The 23,841-nt window shown below is 42.4% G+C and overlaps 1 protein-coding gene across 4 annotated transcripts in view; it reads left to right on the top strand.

Annotated features, from left to right (window-relative positions):
• LOC120530109 overlaps window positions 1-23,841 on the top strand; it is a 30,205-nt gene that overhangs the window by 3,532 nt on the left and 2,832 nt on the right. For 3 of the 4 annotated variants that reach the window (XM_039754282.1, XM_039754283.1, XM_039754280.1), the window contains exons 2-4: window positions 14,533-14,638; window positions 20,966-21,085; window positions 22,832-22,910. In XM_039754282.1, coding sequence (XP_039610216.1) covers window positions 14,533-14,638; window positions 20,966-21,085; window positions 22,832-22,910 — 305 coding nt within the window. Of the gene's footprint in view, window positions 1-6,147; window positions 6,283-6,506; window positions 6,653-14,532; window positions 14,639-20,965; window positions 21,086-22,831; window positions 22,911-23,841 lie in introns of those variants that run through there. The other variant, XM_039754279.1, reaches the window with a different exon arrangement.

Genomic DNA, 23,841 nt, shown 5'->3' with positions numbered 1-23,841 from the left:
GAATTTATTAAAATCAAACAACATTCCATACAAGCAAGTCACATTTTACAAAACTAGGTTCAAATAAGTTTTTAAAATTTGGTAGAGACGTTTTGAAATTTGATATCCAGTTTTTAAAATTTGACATTAAGATTTTAAAATTTGATAACATGCTTTTGAAATTTCGAAAAAGAGAAATTAAATGCTAATGTATTATGGCAGGCCGTTTTAACATTTAATCCTATTTATCCTTTGTATGAAAAATTTCTAATTTCCAAAGCACAATTTCACATTTTAAACACAAATTTTATAAGCCTAATAGCAAAAATTACAAACATGATCTCAAAATGACAAAATAGATATGAGAGTTTAAAATGCATATACAGTATATTAGCATTTAAGCAATCATATCAAATTTCAAAAATGCAAAATCAGATTTTAAAAACAAATCAAATTAAAAAAGTGACATCAAAATTCAAAAGCTCGATATCAAATTTTAAAAGCATGATATAAAAATTTTGTATGCTCAGTATCAAATTTCTAAGTGCTGATATCAAAAGTAAAACTCATGATATCCACATTTTAAAAGCAGATATCAAATTAAAGGAATTAAATGTTAGAACAGATTGCCATATCAAACCGCACTCATTGTGAAGTCCACACGTTCTCTGTGTGTCTGCTTGGTTCTCATCCCAAATTGCTTAGTTTATTATTATTATTATTATTATTATTATTATTATTATTATTATTCCTTCACAACAGCAAACATGTATTGGCTATGTTAAGTGATAATATTAAATCGGGCCAGTCTGGGTGTGTGCCTATGTGGGCTCTACACTGGACTGGCGTCCTGTCTTGGTTTGGTTCCTGCCTCCCGCTCGGTGCTGCCGCATATGATTTACTAGCCAATCCCCTGTGGCTTCACCCGTGTATTAGTGAAACAGGACAGTGAGGAGGCCCCGCCCAGCTCTCTACTCCTGACGTCACTCTACCCACTCCCTGCGGCCCGCCCCTGCTTTCTCAGATTAGTGTGATAATATCGCTCCTCCAAGTGAACTAAGATTCTTAGCGCAATGAGAGAAGTCGCAAAATCAACTGGAATGTTCCAGCAAATTATATAAAAAAAGATCTAAATCTGTTAAGTAGTTCTCTCGTTCGCCAACTAAGCGGAGTCAAGGTTATACACCGAGGCAGACACGTGAGTGAGGAGGGCCCAGCAGCCAGATGAGTCCCTCTGGGATTCGCGCCAACAAATCGGTACCGTAATAGTGATACTTAGCGCGATGAGAAATTATCATAATCAACGGAACTTTCAAGCAAATTATAGCAAAACAACCCGATCTAAATCCGCTGAGTAGTTCTCTCGTGAAAAGCGGACAGGCATACAAACAGGTCTAAAATAGTATAAGCAATTTCGCACTTGGACCACAAAATTTTAAAAGCTGTTTCTTACAGAGCACCTATTGGCCAAGAGTAACCATCATTCCAAATTTCAAGTCCCAAGTCCTCACGGTTCGGGAGATTTCGTGATGAATGAGTCAGTGGTACAGTAGAGTCTTGCTTATCCGACATAAACGGGTCGGCCGAACGTTGGATAAGCGAAAATGTTGGATAATGGCAGGTGTTAAGAAAAACATTATTAAACGTCAAACTATGTTATAATTTTACACATTACGAACCTAATAATCATGTTTTAAAACTAAACAACAGAATAAATTAACTGAAAAATTGAACTTACAGATATAGAATTGTCTGACGTTAAATAGGCTACAGTATGTACTGTACTTAAAAAGTTCAGTCTTGTGATGATTTAAAGACATTTTTGATCATAGTCTGCTTTCCTGACGAGTGCCGTTTCTTCGCTGTGAAGTCTCGCCATCTTTGCAGCATCATTATGTCGATTCCTGTAGCTTCTTCTTGTTGCTCAATGTAATTAATTGCAGTTTCTAGCCTTAACTCCGTCACTAATATAGTCAACATCCGTACGAGCGTATACTGTTTACTACAGCATTGTGACTGCGTGTGTGTGTGTGTGTGTGTGTGTGTGTTTGTGCTGTGACGTGCGAGTCCCCGTCTTGCACCCGAAAACTCGAAGCTGAGTCTCAGTACTTTTAGCAACACCAGCTTTATTAAGCTTGAAACAGCAACAGCGAGGTTATTTAATGTAGCCGGATCTTTCATTCTCCTATACACAGACACAGCAGTCAGGCAGGGTCGGGGGGAAAGTAATACTGAGCCCAGCGCATTTATAATGTCCCTTGTTCCTTGCATCACCCATCAACGGCAGGCGCTTATAGCATGTCCGCTAGCGCTGGGAGAATACGATTGCTTTGGGACGCTCTTCCGCGTGTCGCCCGTTGGGTGGAATCCCACAAGAGTTTAGAAACTCACTCACACCAGCCATGATTCTTTTCAATGGTAAAGTGCAGGTTAAATTGCTTTATGTATTTTTACTTTCTGCGGTGGGTTGGCACCCTGCCCAGGATTGGTTCCTGCCTTGTGCCCTGTGTTGGCTGGGATTGGCTCCAGCAGACCCCGTGACCCTGTATTCGGATTCAGCGGGTTAGAAAATGGATGGATGGATGTATTTTTACTTTATATTTTGTATTAATCATTTTTATATGAATAGTTTTGGGATGTGAAATGAATTATCTGAGTTTCCATTATTTCTTATGGGGAAATTCGTTTTGATATACTGTACGAGTGCTTTGGACTGCAAGCACTTTTCCAGAACGAATTATGCTCGCAAAGCCGAGGTTCCACTGTAATTAGCTGCGGCAGAGTCGGGAGCAACAAAAATAGACTACGCTCACGCTCACAACTTGCAGTTTTTTACGGAAGCGTATTAGGGCCACGGTGAAAAAAAAAATACGGACACAGCGAAGAAAAAAAAAGTCTAAATGTCGAGATTAAAGTCGACATGTTGACTTTATTCTCGACATTTCCACTTTATTCTCGCCATTTATGTCGAGATTAAAGTCGACATTTACACTTTATTCTATTGTTTATTTTGTCAGTAGAATGTCGCAAACTAAACTTCATCTTTAAATGAATGTTCAATTTACTAGATTTTCTCAAACCCTTCATTAATTAATGTAGCACATTAAATGCTTTATATTAAGTGTTCCCCGACCCAGTTTTTAATCTCTATGCGCTTCTTCAACTGACTTCCTCTTGCACTGTGAGGCGCAGACAGCGATCGCCGCACATTGACTTCATGATGTTCCTGCTCTAAGAACATTCAGAATACTAAAAGAAATACTTGATATCTTCTTCACGATGAAATGCATTAAAGCATGTATTAAACAAGGTTGGCGGGGGGCACGGTGGCGTGGCTATAGAGCTGATCCCTTGCATTAAGGGGTTCCTAGTTGTATGTTCTGTGTAGTGAACTTTATGGCAAGTGTGACGAGGCTCCAAAAAACTGGATATATAAATGGGTATCGCACAGGTTTAACTGGAATATCGTGTAAATGTTGGGTTCGTGATGTGGTGGTCGGAGACACGAACGCAGAATTCAATGGATGTTCTTCTGAGCGGGCTTTCTTTATTACATGCGCGCTGTCTCTATCTAGCGTACTAAACTTCCAGTTCCAATCCTTGTTTTTTCTTTCTGCACATAACCAATCACCACACGATAAACGTCTTTGTGAAATTAAAACAAGTTATAAACCTAGACCCCAGAGTTTTCAAAACTTAAAATGTACAGAACTTAAAATGTATTAAAGCATATGGGGGCACGGTGGCGTGGTGGTTGCACTGCTGCTTCGCAGCAGCAAGGGGGTCCCGGGTGTTCCCTGCCTTGAGTTTGCATGTTTTTCTGGTGGGTCTACTCGGCGTGTTTCAGTTTCCTTTCAAAGACATGTAGGATGTGGGGTTTTGTTATGTATTATTGACCCTGCTACTTTATATGTTGCTCATATTCACCCTGCGATGTGTTGGCGCCTCATTCAGGATTTACTCCTGCCTCGCACAAGATGCTTGCTGGGATGGGCGCAACCCTGAATGGATGGCATAATTAACATGTATAATGAAGATTTTTTTAATTTCTGAAAACTCCATCCCAGCAAGCACCGTGCCCCCACATGCTTTAATAATTTAAAGTTCTGAAAACTCCGAGGTCTAAGTTTATAACTTGTTTTAATTTCACAAAGACGTTTATCTTGTGGTGATTGGTTATGTGCAGAAAGAAAAAGCAAGGATAGAAACTGGAGGTTTAGTACGTCAGATAGAGACAGCACGCATGCAATAAAGAAAGCCCGCTCAGAAGAACATCCATTTAATCCTGTGTTCGTGTCTCCGACCCACCAAGCCCAATATTTACACAATATTTAAGTTAAACCTGTGCGACACCCATTCATATATTCAGTTTGTGGGACTTTGTACTACATTGAACATACAACTGGGGACCCCTTAATGCAAGGGAGCAGCTCTATAGCCACGCCACCGTGCCCCGCCACCCATGTTTAATACATGCTTTAGTGCATTTCATCGTGAAGAAGATATCAAGTATTTCTCTTAGTATTCTGAATGTTCTTAGAGCAGGAACATCATGAAGTCAATGTGCGGCGATCGCTGTCTGCGCCTCACAGTGCAAGAGGAAGTCAGTTGAAGAAGCGCATAGAGATTAAAAACTGGGTCGGGGAACACTTAATATAAAGCATTTAATGTGCTACATTAATTAATGAAGGGGTTTGAGAAAATCTAGTAAATTGAACATTCATTTAAAGATGAAGTTTAGTTTGCGACATTCTACTGACAAAATAAACAATAGAATAAAGTGGAAATGTCGAGAATAAAGTCAGCATGTCGACTTTAATCTCGACATTTAGTCTTTTTTTTCGCTGTGTCAGTATTTTTTTCACGTGGCCCTAATACGCTTCCGTAGTTCTTGTTGCTGATTGATGCGTATTTCTTTTTTTTTTTTTTGTTTGTTTTTTGCGGTGGGACGTCGGATAATACGGAATATTGGACAAGCGAGACATACTGTATTTGGCTTTTATATAGATAGAATAAAAGCGCACCATATAATCGTGATTTACCGATCGAATAAAAGCGCACCATATAATCGTGATTTACCGATCGAAGTAGATTCAATAAATTACAGAGGTGCAATACAAAATTAATTGGAAGTAATGTTTAAACGTAAAATCGAGGGTCTTAGCATGTCCGACGAGGGTCTTGAGAGAAATGATTCTAAAATGGACAGGTGGACATTATAAGCAGGTGGGCTTCAACAGCCTCTCACACTTGGGCGTCCTTCCAAAAAGGAAAATAGGTGGGAAAGAGCCGCGTTCACACGCCGGTGAAAACATAAATAAGTAGGGGGGCACTTTCAACATAAGGCAGAGATAATAAGCAGCACCAGCTTTAATGGCAGCCTACGATCCAACTCAAAGAAGCACAACACCAATTAAGAGCTCTTCGAGGAGGCCGCTTATTATAAAAAAAAGCTTTCTGATTTACTGAGTAAAGAGGGCGGCTATTTTGAGATTGCCTGGTACTGACATGCCAGATAAATGTTACGGAAGTGACTTATTTAAAGATGGGGGGCCATTGTGGTTTTCTTTCTTTAATGTGTGTAAAGCTGTTTAAGCTGTACGTTTCCATGATAAATGGGAGGTTAATCTTTAATTGTAATGCAGGACCACACTGAGGGGATCCGTTTACCCTGAAAATGACGAGCACACCCGTGGCAATCTTGAAATGCTTTGCTAAATGAACATGTCGCAATTTTCTCCTCCATTAAAGTGTTAAGAAAAAAAATAGTAATAATAAGGGCTCGGAAATGGCGGATGTGCGGGCGGTGAAATTCTCATAAATAAGTGTACACACGTTTAGTAAATACGGGAAAAGGCGACCCCTTCCCAAGTAGTATAATCTCGCATTGCAGAAATCCATTCTCGCGGAAAAAGAGGGGACCCCTCAACAACGCGGCGCGAGGGACATTCAAACAATTCAGACGGTCGATTAAATAACCCGCTCGATCGCTTAAAAGGTTGAGAAACTCCCGTTTAGCTGTCATTGAGGTGCGGCGCTTCGCGTGACCGTCACAGTTCACCTCAGTGATCGTCATGATAGCGGCGTTGTGACTTAGCGCCACCTTGAGGTCATTACATTTTAATTTGTTTGAAAAGTGATAAAACAAAACAAAATGTGAACGCTACGGACTGCATGAACATCGAGGGCCTCCTTTATATACTAACTTAAAAAATGCGAGAAATACCAGAACAGCGCAAGAGAAAAGTCGTGATGGTGGTGAAAAGAGGACGAGATGTGCGGAGTTTTGACACGAGTTTTAATGTAAGCCCATTTGAGAAATGCTCGTATCTGGAGCTAAATCTTTAACAATAAATACATTCATAATCTCTTGATGTTATCGTGTTGCCGTGTGGATCATTTCATTTTACTTTGTCACGTCTGTGTCTCCTATGCCGTGGCAAGTTAAGTGGTATTATCATTCCTGTCGTTGTTGCTTAGATTATTATGTATGCTGTAACCTATAATTTGTTTTTAACACCTCTCAGTTTATGACGGGCAGTGCCCATGGACATCGCATGGTATTCTTAGGACAGGCACCCCTGGTCTGCACCCACAGTCTGAAAAATAAAAGTGCCAGAGCGACACCACAGGGCAACCAGATTGGGTTCTTTAAAGAAACAGTCACAGGAAGGTTTGATTTCTTGTTTTATTATTTACTTTATTGATCCCTTTATTTCTTGCTTTAGATCAGTAACAGGCTTCACATAGATAGATAGATAGATAGATAGATAGATAGATAGATATGAAAGGCACTATATAATAGATAGATAGATAGATAGATAGATAGATAGATAGATAGATGTGAAAGGCACTATATAATAGATAGATAGATAGATATGAAAGGCACGATATGATTGATAGATAGATAGATAGTGTCCACACAAAGACATTTGGCATTTTACAGAAGTTCTTTTAAATGATCTTCACTCGCCAACCCCCAGGCTGGCACAACACGTTAGCCTCTTTATGGCTCTGCTGCTCGCATGTGGTGAAGCGGATGTACAATTTAAACAGATTGTTATTTTCATGGGAATTGTTACATATGCATAATAGAACTATTTTACATTACAGCAAGTAATTAACCATAGTAAAAAATAGTAACACGTAATGAATTGAAAGAATATTATTATGTTTCATGTTATGCGTTACAGTTATTTGTTTGCGTTGTATGTTTTTGTTCTGTTTGGCTTTGAAATTAAGATGCAAATACTTTTTAAGCTTACACTTTTACTGTAAAACTTAAGCAAAAACAATATTTGGAATTAACTTTTCCTCAATATTGCATTGAAGTTTGATTCTGTTTTTGGACTCTCATCGTGACAACGCCAGCCCATGAGTGAATTTCGTTTCTTTCTCTCTAATAAATAAACCAAATATTTTGACTGTTTGTCCCTGTGATTTGTTAATTGTCATATACGATACATCCTTCTTTCAACAGTACTCCAGGAGGTGTTAAAGGTTGTAGATATTTTTCGTGATGCTGTAAGTTGATGTTGTCATCTTCCGCACCATCACCACCAACTGTGTCAGCAGATTCTATTGATACGCATTTAACCAATTTGACGTGTTACCAATCGACAGTTTTCATGTTAATTTGTTTGACTCCATCGTTTCTTGGTGCTAGGATTGCTCGTGTACTCATTTCTTCTGTTGATAAACCTATTGGATAAAATTCTTCAATTAGATTTGGACATCAATCTTCTTTTATTGGGAACTTAAAGTGAGGAAAACGAGCTGAGAGCGCGGGAACTGTGTCTGACAAAAGCATTCACATGAATGAGAGGTGAGAGGACCGTGTGAGTGGGCCGTGAACCGGATATGTTTGAGAGGAGGGCATGAAGTGAAAAAATCTCATGGCCAAAGTCTCGTCTCGTCTCAAGATTTTCCTTTATAATAGAGAGACACATACATAAATAGATATACAGTACATACATTTAAATTTACTGCCGGGATTTGTTCCTGCCTTGCACCCTGTGCTAGCTGGGATTGGCTCCAGCAGACCCCCGTGACCCTATAGTTAGGATATAGTGGGTTGGAAGATGACTGACTGAATGACATTTAAATTTATATATATATATATATATATATATTGTAAGAAAGGTGCTATATAGTGCCTGACCCAACACAGATTCACATGGAGGCATGTATAAAAATTAAACAAATATTTCTTTTCTTCACCTGTGGGGCACATCTTCCCGTGAACCCCAGGCACAACACATTCATAAAAAGCACAATTCACCAACCAAAACACTCCTCTCCTACCACCACTCCTCCCAGACAACCTTGTCCTCCTCTGCCCGACTCTGGCCACTGAGTGGTGGTCGTTACCTCCTTTATTGGGTACCGGAACTGCTCAAGGTGCTTGATTGCCAATATCCGGCTGCACTTCTGGGTGTAGCGAAACCAGTGCCCAAAGGGCCAGCAGCTCCTGCTGCAGTACCCACTGGCAGTGCCTGGAACCCAACAGGGCTGCACAGAACTCCAACACCCATGAAGCTTTGGGGAGTCTGAGGCACCGATGCAACCTAGCGAGGCTGCCATCTAGTGTCCAGGGAGATACTGGGATTCCCATCCTTGTCCCCTGGTACATATGTTGCAGGCGCCCTGGCCATCCGTCACAATATATATGTCAAATATATGAACTCCTCCATCCTCTTGCCACATGAGGCCGGGCATTGTCGTGCACCAGGAGGACCCAGCATAGGGTCTGACAATGGGTCCAAGGATTTCATTCCGATACCTAATGGCAGTCAAGGTGCCGTTGTCTAGCCTGTAGAGGTCTGAGCGTCCCTCCATGAATATGCCTCCGCAGACCATCACTGACCCACCAGCAAAGCGGTGATGCAGAATGATGTTACAGGCAGCATAATGGTCTCCATGGCTTCTCTAGACCCTTTCATGTCTGTCACATGTGCTCAGGGTGAACCTGCTCTCATCTATGAAAAGCACAGGACACCAGTGGTGCACCTTCCAATTCTGGTATTCAATGGCAAATGCCAATCGAGCTCCAAGGTGCCCACTAGAGGTCGTCGGGCCCTCAGGCTACCCTCATGAAGTCTGTTTCTGATTGTTTGGTCAGAGACATTCACACCAGCGCCCGCCTGCTAGAGGTCATTTTGTAGGCTCTGCCAGTGCCCATCCTGTTCCTCCTTGCCAAAAGGATCAGATACCAGTATACCGATATTCCAACAAGACAACGACCCAAAACACAGTTGGAAATCTCCAAAGGCATTCATGCAGAGGGAGAAGTACAATGTTCTGGAATGGCCGTCACAGTCCCCTGACTTGAATATCATGATTTGAAGCAGGCTGTCCATCACATTGAACTGAACTGGAGAGATTTTGTATGAAGAATGGTCAGAAATACCTCCATCCAGAATCCAGACACTCATCACAGGCTATAGGAGGACAGCGTTGAGAGGCTCAAAGGAGCAAAAGGAGGCTCAACTAAGTATTGATGTCATATTTCTGTTGGGTGCCCACATTTATACACCTGTCTAATTTTGTTATGATGCATATTGAATATTTTCTGTTAATCCAATACACTTAATGTCACTGCTGAAATACTATAGGGTGGTCCAGATCTAATTATGGAAATTTTCATTACACTAAAACTTATTAAGTTTATTACATAGAAAATCACCTGAATAATCCCAGACCATCGAGAAGTGTGCAAACTCACGACATGAAGAATCGTCTTAGAGCCGAACTGGAATCGTCCCGCATAAATCAAAGTCATCCAGATGATCTGGATCTGCATAATTAGATCTGGACCACCCTGTACTGTCTCCATAAGGCATGTCAGATATTAAAGGAAGTTGCTGCTTTGAAAGCTCAGCCAATGAGAAACAAAAATCCAAAAGAATTAAGAGGGTTCACAAACTTTTTCATATGACTGTAAATGAATAAAGAAGAGTAAGATAGTAGATTCAAAGAAAAGCCTAACAGACAACATAATTGATGGCCTGGCACACACACACACACACACACACTCACACATACAGGTTACATGAGCATCTTGACAAGAGAGGTAAACTGAAAGAAGGGTAATAAAGTCAGGTAGAGCTGAGCGCCTTCCTGAACAGATGAGTTTTAAAAGAATTCATGGAGTCAGCTGACCTGATTCATTTCGTTGGTCATTCCAGAGTCTGGGCACTCGCTATACAGCTGAAGGCCCTGCTGTCACCCATGGAGTGTAGGTTAGTGTGGGGCACAGAATCAGAGGGGCTTAGTAGGCGAACAGGAGCATAGTGATGGAGAAAGTCACTGATGTAGGGCATATATATATGTATATATATGTATATATGTGTATATATATGTATATGCCGCTCCACACTCTCTTCTGCCTCGTCCTGCTTCCACCCGACTCTAGCCCTGAATGAAGGGAGACGGCCCCTTTTATATTCTCCCGGATGAGCTCCAGGTGATTCCCGACACTCCTTCATTGGCCACGCCCCAGCGTGGCGGAAGTGCCGGCTGTTCTCCCGGCAGCTCTCCGGGCGCCCTTTTAATTCTTCCCCCCAGCACTTCCTGGTGTGGCGGAAGTGCTGAGGTAACAGGTCCCAAGGCATTGGGCGCCCTGGCGGTGACCACGGGCCCCTACAGGGTGGGGCTTCCATGCCCTCAACCCGTGACCCCAAAGCAACCAGGAAGGCGGCCCCACGTGATCCAGGGTGGGCGTAGACCAACATCCGGTCCCTCACGCCGTCCCGGCCGGGTCGTTGCCCCTGGCATCCCTGACAGTGTCCATCTCTTGAATAACGCTTTTCATATTGCTCTTCCTAGTTTCTATTATACAGTGGCCTCTACATCTGTCTACTGTGTCACAAATTTAGTATCTACCTAATATTTAGTATAGTGCCTTTCATGTCAATCTACAGTTTGTGTGTTTCTATTATACAATAGAGTGTTATTTACTACCTACCTGTTACATATTATATCTATTACAAAGTGATTTTTATATGTACTCCTGCCACCCAAAAACAAACCAACATATATATATATATATATATATATATATATTATCCATATACATATATACAAACCGGATTCCAAAAAGTTGGGACACTAAACAAATTGTGAATAAAAACTGAATGCAATGATGTGGAGATGGCAAATGTCAATATTTTATTTGTAATAGAACGTAGATGACAGATCAAACGCTTAATCCGAGTAAATGTATCGCTTTAAAGGAAAAATATGTTGATTCAAAATTTCACGGTGTCAACAAATTCCAAAAAAGTTGGGACAAGTAGCAATAAGAGGCTGGAAAAGTAAATTTGAGCATAACGAAGAGCTGGAAGACCAATAAACACTAATTAGGTCAATTGGCAACATGATTGGGTATAAAAAGAGCTTCTCAGAGTGGCAGTGTCTCTCAGAAGCCAAGATGGGTAGAGGATCACCAATTCCCACAATGTTGTGCAGAAAGATAGTGGAGCAATATCAGAAAGGTGTTACCCAGCGAAAAATTGCAAAGACTTTTCATCTATCATCATCAACTGTGCATAACATCATCCGAAGATTCAGAGAATCTGGAACAATCTCTGTGCGTAAGGGTCAAGGCCGTAAAACCATACTGGATGCCCGTGATCTCCGGGTCCTTAAACGACACTGCACCACAAACAGGAATGCTACTGTAAAGGAAATCACACAATCCACCGTGCCATCCGCCGTTGCCAGCTGAAACTCTACAGTGCAAAGAAGAAGCCATTTCTAAGCAAGATCCACAAGCTCAGGCGTTGTCACTTGGCCAGGGATCATTTAAAATGGAGTGTGGCAAAATGGAAGACTGTTCTGTGGTCAGACGAGTCACGATTCAAAGTTCTTTTTGGAAATCTGGGACGCCATGTCATCCGGACCAAAGAGGACAAGGACAACCCACGTTGTTATCAACGCTCAGTTCAGAAGCCTGCATCTCTGATGGTATGGGGTTGCATGAGTGCGTGTGGCATGGGCAGCTTGCATGTCTGGAAAGGCACCATCAATGTAGAAAAATATATTCAGGTTCTAGAACAACATATGCTCCCATCCAGGCGTCATCTCTTTCAGGGAAGACCCTGCATTTTTCAACAAGATAATGCCAGACCACATTCTGCATCAATCACAACATCATGGCTGCGTGAGGAGAAGGATCCGGTACTGAAATGGCCAGTCTGCAGTCCAGATCTTTCACCTATAGAGAACATTTGGCGCATCATAAAGAGGAAGGTGCGACAAAGAAGGCCCAAGACGATTGAACAGTTCGAGGCCTGTATTAGACAAGAATGGGAGAGCATTCCTATTTCTAAACTTGAGAAACTGGTCTCCTCGGTCCCCAGACGTCTGTTGAGTGTTGTAAGAAGAAGGGAGATGCCACACAGTGGTGAAAACGGCCGATTTGTTGACACCATGAAATTCTGAATCAACATATTTTTCCCTTAAAATGATACATTTTCTCAGTTTAAACTTTTGTTCCGTGATTTATGTTCTATTCTGAATAAAATATTAGAAGTTGGCACCTCCACATCATTGCATTCAGTTTTTATTCACGATTTGTATAGTGTCCCAACTTTTTTGGAATCTGGTTTGTATATATACACATATATATATATATATATATATATATATATATATATATATATATATATATATATATATATATATATATATATATATATGTGTATATGTATATATGTTGGTTTGTTTTTGGATGGCAGGAGTACATATAAAAATCACTTTGTAATAGATATAATATGTAACAGGTAGGTAGTAAATAACACTCTATTGTATAATAGAAACACACAAACTGTAGATTGACATGAAGAGCACTATACTAAATATTAGGTAGATACTAAATTTGTGACACAGTAGACAGATGTAGAGGCCACTGTATAATAGAAACTAGGAAGAGCAATATGAAAAGCGTTATTCAAGAGATGGACACTGTCAGGGACGCCCTGAAGGACCGGAAGAGGGTCTATGCCGACCCTGGATCACATGGGGCCACCACCCTGGTTGCTTTGGAGGCCACGGGTTGAGGGCTTGGAAGCCCAACCCTGTAGGGGCCCGTGGTCACTGCCAAGGGGGCGCCCCAATGCCTTGGGTACCCTGGACCTCAGCACTTCCGCCACACCAGGAAGAGAAGCAGGGACACCCAGGGAGCTTCCGGAAGAACAGCTGGCACTTCCGACACACTGGGGCGTGTCAGCGGGAGATTGCCGGGGAGCACCTGGAACACATCCGGGTACGGATAAAAGCGGCCGCCTCCCTTCATTCGAGGCTGGAGTTGGGTGGAAGAAGGACTAAGCAGAGGAGAGAGGAGGCATTGTGTGTTGGCCAGGACTTTGGGGACTTGGGGTTTGTGTGCACTGTCCTTGTAAAAATCCTTGTAAATAAACAAGTGGTGGTGGAAAAGAACATGTCTGCCTGCCTGTGCCCGGGTAACGTTCACAACACAAATGAAAGGCACTATATAAGAGACAGATCAATATAAAGAGAACTAAATAACTGTATGACAGATTAATATGAAATGTGCTAGACAGTAGACAGATGTATAGAAAGTGTAAATAATAAACAGATATTGTGATAAAGAGACCAAAGAGACAGATAAAGGGTTGGGGAACCATCCCCATATACTGTCGCGAACCAGAATATTTGCTGCTTCTTTTCCAGAATTAGAATTCAGTGTAAGAATTAGCACACACATTCAGCAAAACATTGGAAATGCGGCTGATTTTACCGGAAATTGGAGTACAGGTGAAATAATGTGGATGGGATGGGATGGAGAAGATGTCATCAGAGGGCGACCGGGTTGAAGTGTCATGTGGGGACTGCTGGAATGTGGAAGGTCTTCCTTGTTTATGTTCGTTTTTTAGCGGAGATGTCACATATCGGCATTCGTTTGCTCTTCGCCCTTTCCGATGAAAAAAGGAGAGCAGCGTTAGTACGCTGTCTGATATCCTCATCCCGTGAGTTTTCGCGCTCCATTGGACCTTTGGGCTGCCCCCTAATCGTGCGTGTGTGACAATATGAGAACCACTATATGGTAGTTGCCTAGATAGACATTTATGAAAGAAATAGATAAATACATATGAAAGAAACTATATGTCTGATATGAAGGGCACCAAATAATAAACTGATAGTATAAATAAAGTGTTTTCCTTTAATTACCCTTTGAACAGATCACATTTAGGAAATGGAGACCCCCGAGATTTGAAGGTGGGGGTCCATCTTTGACTCCTAGATCTTGCCAGTGCTGGACGTGTTCCGTGTTTGTCAAACTCTTATTTAATTATGTCGATACTCTGAACACATGACAAACTTGAACTTTGATTTTTTTTAATCCAACTAGGATAAAGGCTGCACTTTCCTCGGCAGTCCCACTAGATGGTGCTGTAGGACAATCTTCCTACTGGGTAATGAAGTACAAACTGAAATGTGCAGTAAAAAGCAAAAGAAACAAAAACCGGACTCGCATTAAAGGCTCAGATAGCAGACAGTGTGGACTGTGCCCATGTGTCTGTTTTTCAGGTACTTTGGAATTCCATGCCATGATGTCTATGAAGCACTGGTCAGCCAAATAAAGAAGTGGAGCAAGGCAGACTGCGTCGATGGAGGAGAGAAGTGCATGTACAAAGTAAGTACCTGAAGTATCTGTCAGTTTAAGGTCCGTCCTGCCAGCCAGTCCTGGTATCGACCCGGTCTCATTCAAGGCCAGTGAGGCTGGCACAGCTTTACTGAGTGAGGGTGCCATATACAGGACAGGTTTTGGCTGTGTGCCCAACGCTGCCAGCATAGGCTGTGGTGAGCTTGCTGGACTGAGTGGTCACCTCTGGCCTTGTGTTTGTATGTACCTGCAGTCCTGCAATGGAAAAGATGTCATGGAGAATAAATGAAATAAATCGGCAAAAAAAAAAAAGGAGCTAAAGACAGTGCCATTGTAGGCATGAGGAGGGAGATCCCCAAGTCATCAACTCAATTCCATGTATTCTTATCGAGCGCATCTCCACATGCAAGCCCCACACGCTGCAATTTAATTAGAAATATTATATGGAAAAACACGGAACATCATTTTGGAAAAGACATTCTGGCCTCCAAAACCAAAGCCTGCCATCTTCTAGCTGCCTGGTGTGGCGGCGGCTCAACCATTTTATACATTTGGAACAATAAGGCAGAGTTTGGTTTTAATGGTGATGACCAGATGAGAAAACGTTACCAAGCACTGAGCCGAAATCCAGTGCCCAAACGTCAAATCGGTTACCCTGGTCGTGGTCACAGCACTACGTCCTCAAACCGTGAGACAAGTTTGAAAAGCTAGGCGCACACACACACACACACACATATGCACACCAGTGAGTAGATTTGCTTTGATAACCCGGGAAGTGCACGGCGCTGGTCCTTGTGTCGTTTGACGTCACGTGCCACGCACCCCTGGCTGTTCTCCGAAGCAAGATTTGATTTGACTTTTCTGAGATTAAAATGACCACTAAATGACCACTCCAGGCAGGGCTCGAAGTGGCCCAGCACCCACCAGTATGGATAACTGGCATGTCTCTGTTTTTAGCAGTTATGTACTGGTAGTGTTTTTGAGTGTACCAATTTGAATCGTTCAGATCTGAAACCCCCCCCCAATCCCCCCAGATCTTTAAATGTCCACTGTTAAAGTTGCGACAAGTAGGGGCACCACCTTGGTAAGCCCCTATAACCTAATGAAACAATAACAGAAAACACACAATAATTATAGAGTCATCTTTTCAGATGGGAGGTTAATCTGGAACTGGAAAACAAAATGGCTGGTTTTTACATAGACATATATAGACAGACGCCACATTCACTGTGTTGCCCCGTTGACACGATACGTCAGCGCATCCGTCACATTGCGAGTGGCAAAAGTGCCATTTAAATTAATACAGGTAGACGTGAAAAACAATAACGTTGAAAACAGTATCGTTTACATACAATAGATTTTGGCGAGCTGTTTACATGCAATTATTTATATCCATTTATACACTAAATGCATGTGTATCCCATGGTCTTAGAGTTGGTGGGCGGGGCTCTGTGAGTTGGCAGGCGTGGCTCTCTGTCTTCTGTCTTGCCCTTAGTTAGAGTTGGCGGGTGGGGCTCTGTGAGTTGGCAGGCATGGTGGGCGGGGCTCTCTATCCCATGGTCTTAGAGTTGGCGAGCGGGGCTCTGTGAGTTGGCGGGTGTGGCTCTCTGTCTTGCTTGCCCTTAGTTAGAGTTGGCGGGTGGGGCTCTGTGAGTTGGCAGGCGTGGCTCTCTGTCTTGTGGGCGTGTCTCTCTGTCTTGCTTGTCATGCATGCGGTGTAAAGTCAAAGTGGCTCAGAGGTGCATGTGGACTTTTGCACAGACGAAAGTGACTTAGACTGTGTTTGGTGAGTTGTTGCGTGCCTCGAGAGCGACGCTGGACTCGAGAGGACGGTTACAGTTGGCGTGCATGGCTGTGTCGTGCGTTTCCCATGACGCGGTAGGAGGGTTAGCAATGGTGGGCGGGGCTCTGTCAAGCGTATCCCATGGTCTTAGAGATGGTGGGCGGGGCTCTGTCGAGCGTATCCCATGGTCTTAGAGTTGGCGGGCGGGGCTCTGTCTTGCTTGCGCTCCCTGTCTTGCGTGCCCTTAGTGAATTATATACAGGGTGTCCCACTCGGGAGTACAACTTTAAAAATGTGAATTACTCACGAATGCGTGAACGTAAAGGCGAGCTGTAAGAACTGAACATACCTGTATTTAGTGGAAAACAAGCCCACATTACAAAAGGTGCTGAAAATATCCTCCCCAACGCGTCCAAGACAAGGAAACACGACGCTCCATATTTGAGAATGTCCTCTGCAACATGTCACTGTCGATGGCAGCAATTTCACGCTCGATGTTTGCTTTCAATTGTTCGATGGTCCTGGGTTTGCTTGCATAAACCTTGCCCTTTAAATATCCCCATAGAAAAAAAAATCTGGGGGAGTTAAATCGGGCGATCGAGGTGGCCACAAACCTTTCGAGATCACCCTTCCTCCAAAAAACGATCGGATCTCTTCCATACTGGCATGAGAGGTATGGCACGTTGCCCCGTCCTGTTGGAAGTAACCTACTTGAAGTTCGTAGTCGTAAGTTGTTTCACAAATTCATCAAATATGGACACGTATTGCATGCTTGCTTTCGCCACTCTGCAGGGTTGGTGTCTGGGGCTAGACAGCCGTGGCGCAGCCCGCCCGCTGCCACATCTGGGGCCACCGTAGCGGCGCCCACTATAGTGCCTGCCTCTTTATGACACAGAATCAATTCTTCATTAAATAAGGAATATTTTGAACCTTGTTGCATGATGATACATGCACGCATTGCAGAGTAATTCACATTTTTAAAGTTGTGGGACACCCTGTATATAGATAATAATAATTATTATTAAATAATTCCTCTCGTATATGTAACATTTCTCGGACTGCCTTCTTCCATCTCTGAAACATTTCCAGACGCCGTCCTGTTCTTACACAACACAGTACTGAAGTATCAGTTAATGCCCGAGTCACCTCACCTATAGATTACTGTAATGCTATTCTATCTGGCATCCCACAAAAACGTACCCATCGCTTACAACTTCTTCAAATTCTGCTGCCAGGATAATAACCTGCTGTTGTAAATCCACTGAACATATCACACCGATTCTTTCTCAACGTCACTGGCTCGTTGTTCACTACAGAATACAATACTAAATCCCGCTCTGAACATTTAAAGCTCTCCACAACCTCACTGATCTCCTCCAGACTGGCACTCCTCTCGCTCACTCAGATCCTCCTCCTCTGCAGCTCGACTTGCTCGACTTTCTGTACCACACATCAAACTCGAGCGTCTCTCCTGGTGCTCCTCAATTCTCGAATTCTCTTCCCTCTCATATCCGTCAGCTCGATTCAATAACACATTTAAAAACTGCCCTCAAAACTTATCTTTTTAAACTGGCATGTCAATTGTGAATTCTGCGCTGTTACTGCCAGTTCTCTTTGTTGGTTTGCTAATCATTGCTTTTTGATTTATTATTCTCTTGTTTTAATTTTACTAATGTTGTGTAATTTTATTGTAAGGTGACCTTGAGTGCTAAGATTATAAAACAGGATTTTCTAATGGCCCAATATAACCAAAACACTTGCTCAGCCTTACCTATGAGATGTAATCCCCCGGGATCTGGTTTGGAGCGTACAGCGGTTTGTACAATCCCAAGCAGCACATAATTCATTACTTCACTCCTCAGCAGTGCCACTCACAATATGGTGGTGACATTGACGCACGATGCTGCTGGTCGTGTGGCATCTAGTAATTTCATATCTATGGGTTCTCGGGTTATGAGGTCATGAGGCAGAAAGTGGCGGGCGGGCCCAGGTGAATAGACAAGTGTGATGTCAGCAATGGAGTGGCTGGAGGAGCAGAGAAGGCATTAACACACAGCGCCACCTGGCCCGGTGGGTAATTTTCATCACCAAAGCCTTTTAAGCATGGGTTACAGCACTTGATAAGAAAGTACTGGCAATCGATGGATCACCAATCATTGATCAACTCTATGGCATCCAGAGCAGTTCCAAGGGTTCAAATACTTGCCGTCGTTGGTGCAGGGAAAGAAAATTGCGTCAACAGCAGAAATCCACTGCTGAATTGGACAAGCAGCCGCAGCGTTTGCCTCCCAGAAGTCGTGTCTGTGGAAGCGAACCAAGATCTCAACCAAGATTAAAGTTCGCCTATTCCGGACTCTGATTCTGCCAATCCTTGTGAATGGATCCTACTCAAATCAGATTTAGAGAAGCTCAATATCTTCCAATTGCGTTGTCTACACCAGATTCAATGTGTCTCTCTATGTGATCACATCCAAAATGGATTAATTGGACACTGGTGTGCGAGAAATTGCCAAGCATCGATGAGCAGATCCAGAAGTGCCAACTACATTGGTTTGGTCACGTGTGATGAATGAACCACAACTGACTAGCTCACAAACTGCCCTGGCGAAATCAATCCATCCAGTGGAAAGTCCAACAATCAGCAACAAAGAAATCCTGGATCAACAAGTCGAAGAAGACGTGAGAAATTGTAGACTTAACATCGAGGAGGCCAGAAACATGGTCATAGACCACCGGGCATGGAAATCCGACAACAATTGGCACCCACAGCAGTGTACGGATTTAGGAGCCAATCCAAACCAAACACCTGCTAGGGATCAAAGACACTCAATCTTCACTCGACTTTGTTCTGTCACCACAATGACAGATAAGCTACAAAAAACAAAGGCAAACAAATAAAAGGTTAACAGCAAAATAAAACCGAAGCCCAAAACGAGAATTAAAAATTCGAATTTGAAAGATCATAAAGGGACAAAGACGAAACTAACACACGAGATGAGGGTTTACAAGGTTGATTCTTCTTCTTTTTTATAACGGTCTTCGGTAAAAGCAGATTGAATAAAGAAATGAGCTCAAAGCCATCCTTTCATCCTATCACGTCAACAGTCACGGACCTTGGAGGCCACACCCCTAGAAATGCAGGAAGTGGCCCTAACAACAGAAATCAAGATGGCGGCATTTGAGGACTGAAAATGGCGTACACGATGTTGCAAAACAAAACAAGAACATTACAGATATGCAACACGGAATCAAATCACGGCAGACTTCTACTCTGTCGCGTCGCTTAAAACTCACATTTTATTTGCTGGATCACAAAGCTAGCGATTACTTAGGGTGTCGGCACTTGTGTGTTTCTACTTCTGGCACCGATTAGAAGAAATATTGTAAAAATTTTAAAAGTGACCTAATCATAACAGCCTGCTTTGTACGATTTCGCCCGCTCACAAAATTCACAGAGGAGGGAGGCCCCAAACTCAAGAAGCAGGCTTTGCGGCTCTCGTAAAGGATATTCTTCATTAAGATTTTTGTGCTTTGTCCTGAATGGATTCTGACTGTCCGTGTGTCACTTCTGGGGTTTCGAAGCTCAGGTATCCAAATTTGATACTTAACATGTTTTTGAAGAACGTATCCCTCATTAGCAGTTGGTCGTGACACCATTTTGTTTTTACTGTGGTCGTCGTTGTGGCGCAGATCCCGGGTATCAGGGGTGTGGCCTCAAAAGTCACAACACTGAGCAGTCAGTTAGGTGAGGGGTTTAAAGATCGTCTCGGCGGCCATTTTGTATCCGAGTTTGCAGATACATCTTATGGTTGAAAATTTTTCAAAGCCTTTTGTTTTTGCCTTCTCCAGTTTTCATCTCAGTTTTCACTTCTGATTTTTGATTTTGTTTACAGTTTACTTGAAGTTGGTGACTATAACACAGAATGTTCTTGTTGGTAGACATTTATTCAAGTTCATTTTATGACCCACTTATACTTAAACTCTCGACTCCTGAGAGCAGAGGCATTAACGGAGAAGCAGTGGAGATGACAGATGGGACAGCCAGCAGTGACAAAAGGGTCATGGAATGTAGCCGGGAAGCAGACCAAAGTACACAGAGAAAAAGTTAGGGGTACCAACTGGGTCACCCCTATTTACTTAGAACACAAAAGGCGACCTCAGTCAAATAAAACAAAACAGCAAAGAGCTGGCGCGCTGCCCTCCTCAAACACCATGTCAGTATCTGATGCCATCTTCCAGGATTGGCTCTGTTTTATGGTGTCAGTTTTAGAAGGGGTGGAGCCTTCTCTGGGCACTGTGGGCGGGACTAGGCAATCATCTTGAGCAGCTTTTCAGTGTTATGAGAGAAAGAGGAGATACTGTTGGCATCAGCGGCCCGTCTTGTCTCAGGGTGGAACTGCTTACTACTTCAGAGTGCAGAAGATATATATATATATATATATATATATAAATATGAAAATAAAATCAATATTTGCTTTCTTACCTGAATTCATTTTACAAATATACCTAGGCAATGACAAATACTTTGGCTACTGTGAATATATTAATGTATTTATTAATTTATTTATCTTCAGCTGGAATCTGCTAATGCCCACTTCATAAAAGCCAAGCATACTACACCAGTGAAGAAGTACATTGAGGACCTGAACTTCAGACTCATCCCATACCTGCTGGACATTGGGTGTCATGTTCCCGTAAGTCTGTTTTAAAAATGCATTTAATTTCTGAATTAACTGAAATGTGTTTCTTGCTAGTGCTGTGCCCATCCTTGCCTGCCGACTTTGGGGCTCATATTCCTCCATAAATAAATGAACATTTATTTTGCTGTTGCTATGCAATAAGACATCACTTAAATCAAATAACTCCCATTATGTTTAGTTTGTGGAAGAATACGCCTTGACACAAGAAAAAGGTTTGGGGCTGCCACCATATACTTGAAATACGGCTGCAAGAATAGGCAACTACGTGTTTACAGATTTGAGTCCAAAACAGAACTGATTAACAGAGGGAAGATGGCGGGGTCAGGGGAAGTGATGTCATCAGGCCCAGAACTGGAAGTGATGTCATCAGGCCCAGAACTGGAAGTGATGTCATCAGGTCCAGAAACTGAAGTGATGTCATCGGGTCCAGGCAGAATGTCCCGCGTTTGATCTACAGGGATAAAAGATTATTGCACTCTGCCACCCCCTGGCCTGTCATGGAATTACTTTCTTTTGAGCCCTTCAGCTGCCTCCCATGTACAACTTTTAAATCAATTTTGGCTTGTTTTATATGGAATAACAATCCTGGCATGATCTCCTGGCATTAACTTGGGCTACCTTTTATTGCCAAAGTTTTGGAAAAGGTGGTTGAACAGCAACTCTGTGCCTTCTTAGGGGAGCGGCGGTTCTTGGATTCTTTTCAGTCTTGTTTTCGGAGACAACATTCTACAGAAACACCTCTTCTAAAAGTTTGTAATGATCTTTTAATTGCTGCTAATGCAGGCCGGTGCCCTGTGCTTGTCCTGTTGGGTGGAGTGGTGGCTCTGAGGCTAAGGGTCTGCGCTGGTATCCCGAAGGTTGCCGGTTTGAATCCCCGTCACTACCAAAAGAGATCCTACTCTGCTGGGCCCTTGAGCAAGACCCTTAACCTGTAATTGCTCCTGACTGACCCTGCGCTCTGACCCCAAGGGGTATGCGAAAACTAACAAATTCCTAATACAAGAAATCGTATAAGACAAAAAAAGAACAAAGAAGATCTTACCGCAGCTTTTGATATGGTTGACCATCGGATCTTAATTAATAGATCAGAGCTGTTAGGTGTCTCTGGCTCTGCTTTGGACCGGTTCTCCTCTTATTTGTCAAATAGGAGTTTCTCTGTCGGTGTGGCTGGCTTTTCATCCAACTCTGCTCCTTTGACATGTGGAGTGCCACAGCGCTCGGTTCTTGGACCTGGACTTTACTCTTTATATATTCGTCTCCTATCACAGAATCTTAACTCTTTTAAGGACATCGCGGACCATCTCTATGCAGATGATATACAGCTTTACTTTTCATTTAAACCTAACCAAGTTAATACTTTGGTCACACTGGTTGATTGTCTGTCTCAGGTTAACGACTGGCTCAGTAGTAATTACCTGCAGTTGAATTCAGGAAAGACTGAGATACTATACTAATGCCACCATGCCGCCTGATTACAAAATTATAAAATGTATTTAAGTTTGGCACAACATCGCCATCTGCTGGATGGTCATGATGAGGCGGTCAGTGCCTCCTTGGCTTAAATGCTGATTCAACAGTGAGGATAACTCAGTTTTGCACAACCATTTTTTGCTAAGTCCTCCTCTCACTTGATCAGTCCAAGATGGACATTTTAGGCCGTGTTCATAAAAAAAGAATATTGTGAGTGGAGCGAGTGGACTTTCAATTTAATTTTTTTCTTCTTTTTTACATTTATAAAAGGCCTTTTCTGTCTCTGAAGCGTGGTACACCCTCGTGGATTACGGCACCAACTACTGCAACCTGTACAACCTGATTGAAGGTAAGTCCCGCCGGAGACCACCCAGACTTTTGGCAGCCGATGGAGGGCTTATGTGTCACTGTTTGTGTGGGATCAGCTGGGAATGCCGTGGAGGAGATGGAGTCTGTGGCGATACAAATACAGATACAGCTTTTCTCTAACAGGACAAGCTGAGTGCAGGATATGGATGGATGATTGGAGAAGGAGCTTTTGGGTGGTCTTTGGTTAGAAGTACCCTTGTGCCTCACAGGGTGAGGTGCTTCTCGTAGTAAAATGCTATAAACAGCACTCTTTATTTGTATATATGTTTTTCCCAGTCTTACTTGTATATAGCGACTTTCAGGAAGAGCACAATCTTTATTTTATCAGGCACATGCTACCAGAATTAAAAACTACAAACCTATGTCTTCATATTGATATCAACTCCTAAGAATGTAAAGAGCAAACATAAAACAAAGATTCCTGTTTATGGCATTTTGTTCTGATGACAGGATATAAAATTGCACATTATGAAAGACAATGTAAATGATGTACTTTTACCGGGTCATTAATGTCACACATGCAGAATTCATTGAAATTCATAAATGTGTGCGCCATAACAAAGATTGACTTTCATTTGTAACAATTTATTATAGCGCCTATTAAGACAGGCACTCTATAAAATAAAGAAAACGCTCTTTATGTGAAATCAAGAGCACGAAGGACGTGTTGTAGAAATGCATGTGATGAAAAGTAATATTGTACATAAAGATTGATTGTCATTTACAGTATATGACTTCATTGTAGGACTCACTATGATATCCATTCTTAATAAAAGGATAAGCGTCTGTGTGCCTGTCTGTGTGTCCGTCCAGTTGTAACCTCTCATTCATTCCAACAGAGGGTGCATCATAACATTTGTAGCACCAAAATGCAGTACATTTGTCTTTCCAACAGATGGCGGACCACAGAT

This window comes from Polypterus senegalus, chromosome 5 (assembly GCF_016835505.1).
Source record: "Polypterus senegalus isolate Bchr_013 chromosome 5, ASM1683550v1, whole genome shotgun sequence".
Classification (NCBI taxonomy): Eukaryota; Metazoa; Chordata; class Cladistia; order Polypteriformes; family Polypteridae; genus Polypterus; species Polypterus senegalus.
The sequence above is the reverse complement of the archived record's forward strand: the minus strand, read 5'-3'. Positions and strand labels throughout refer to the sequence as shown.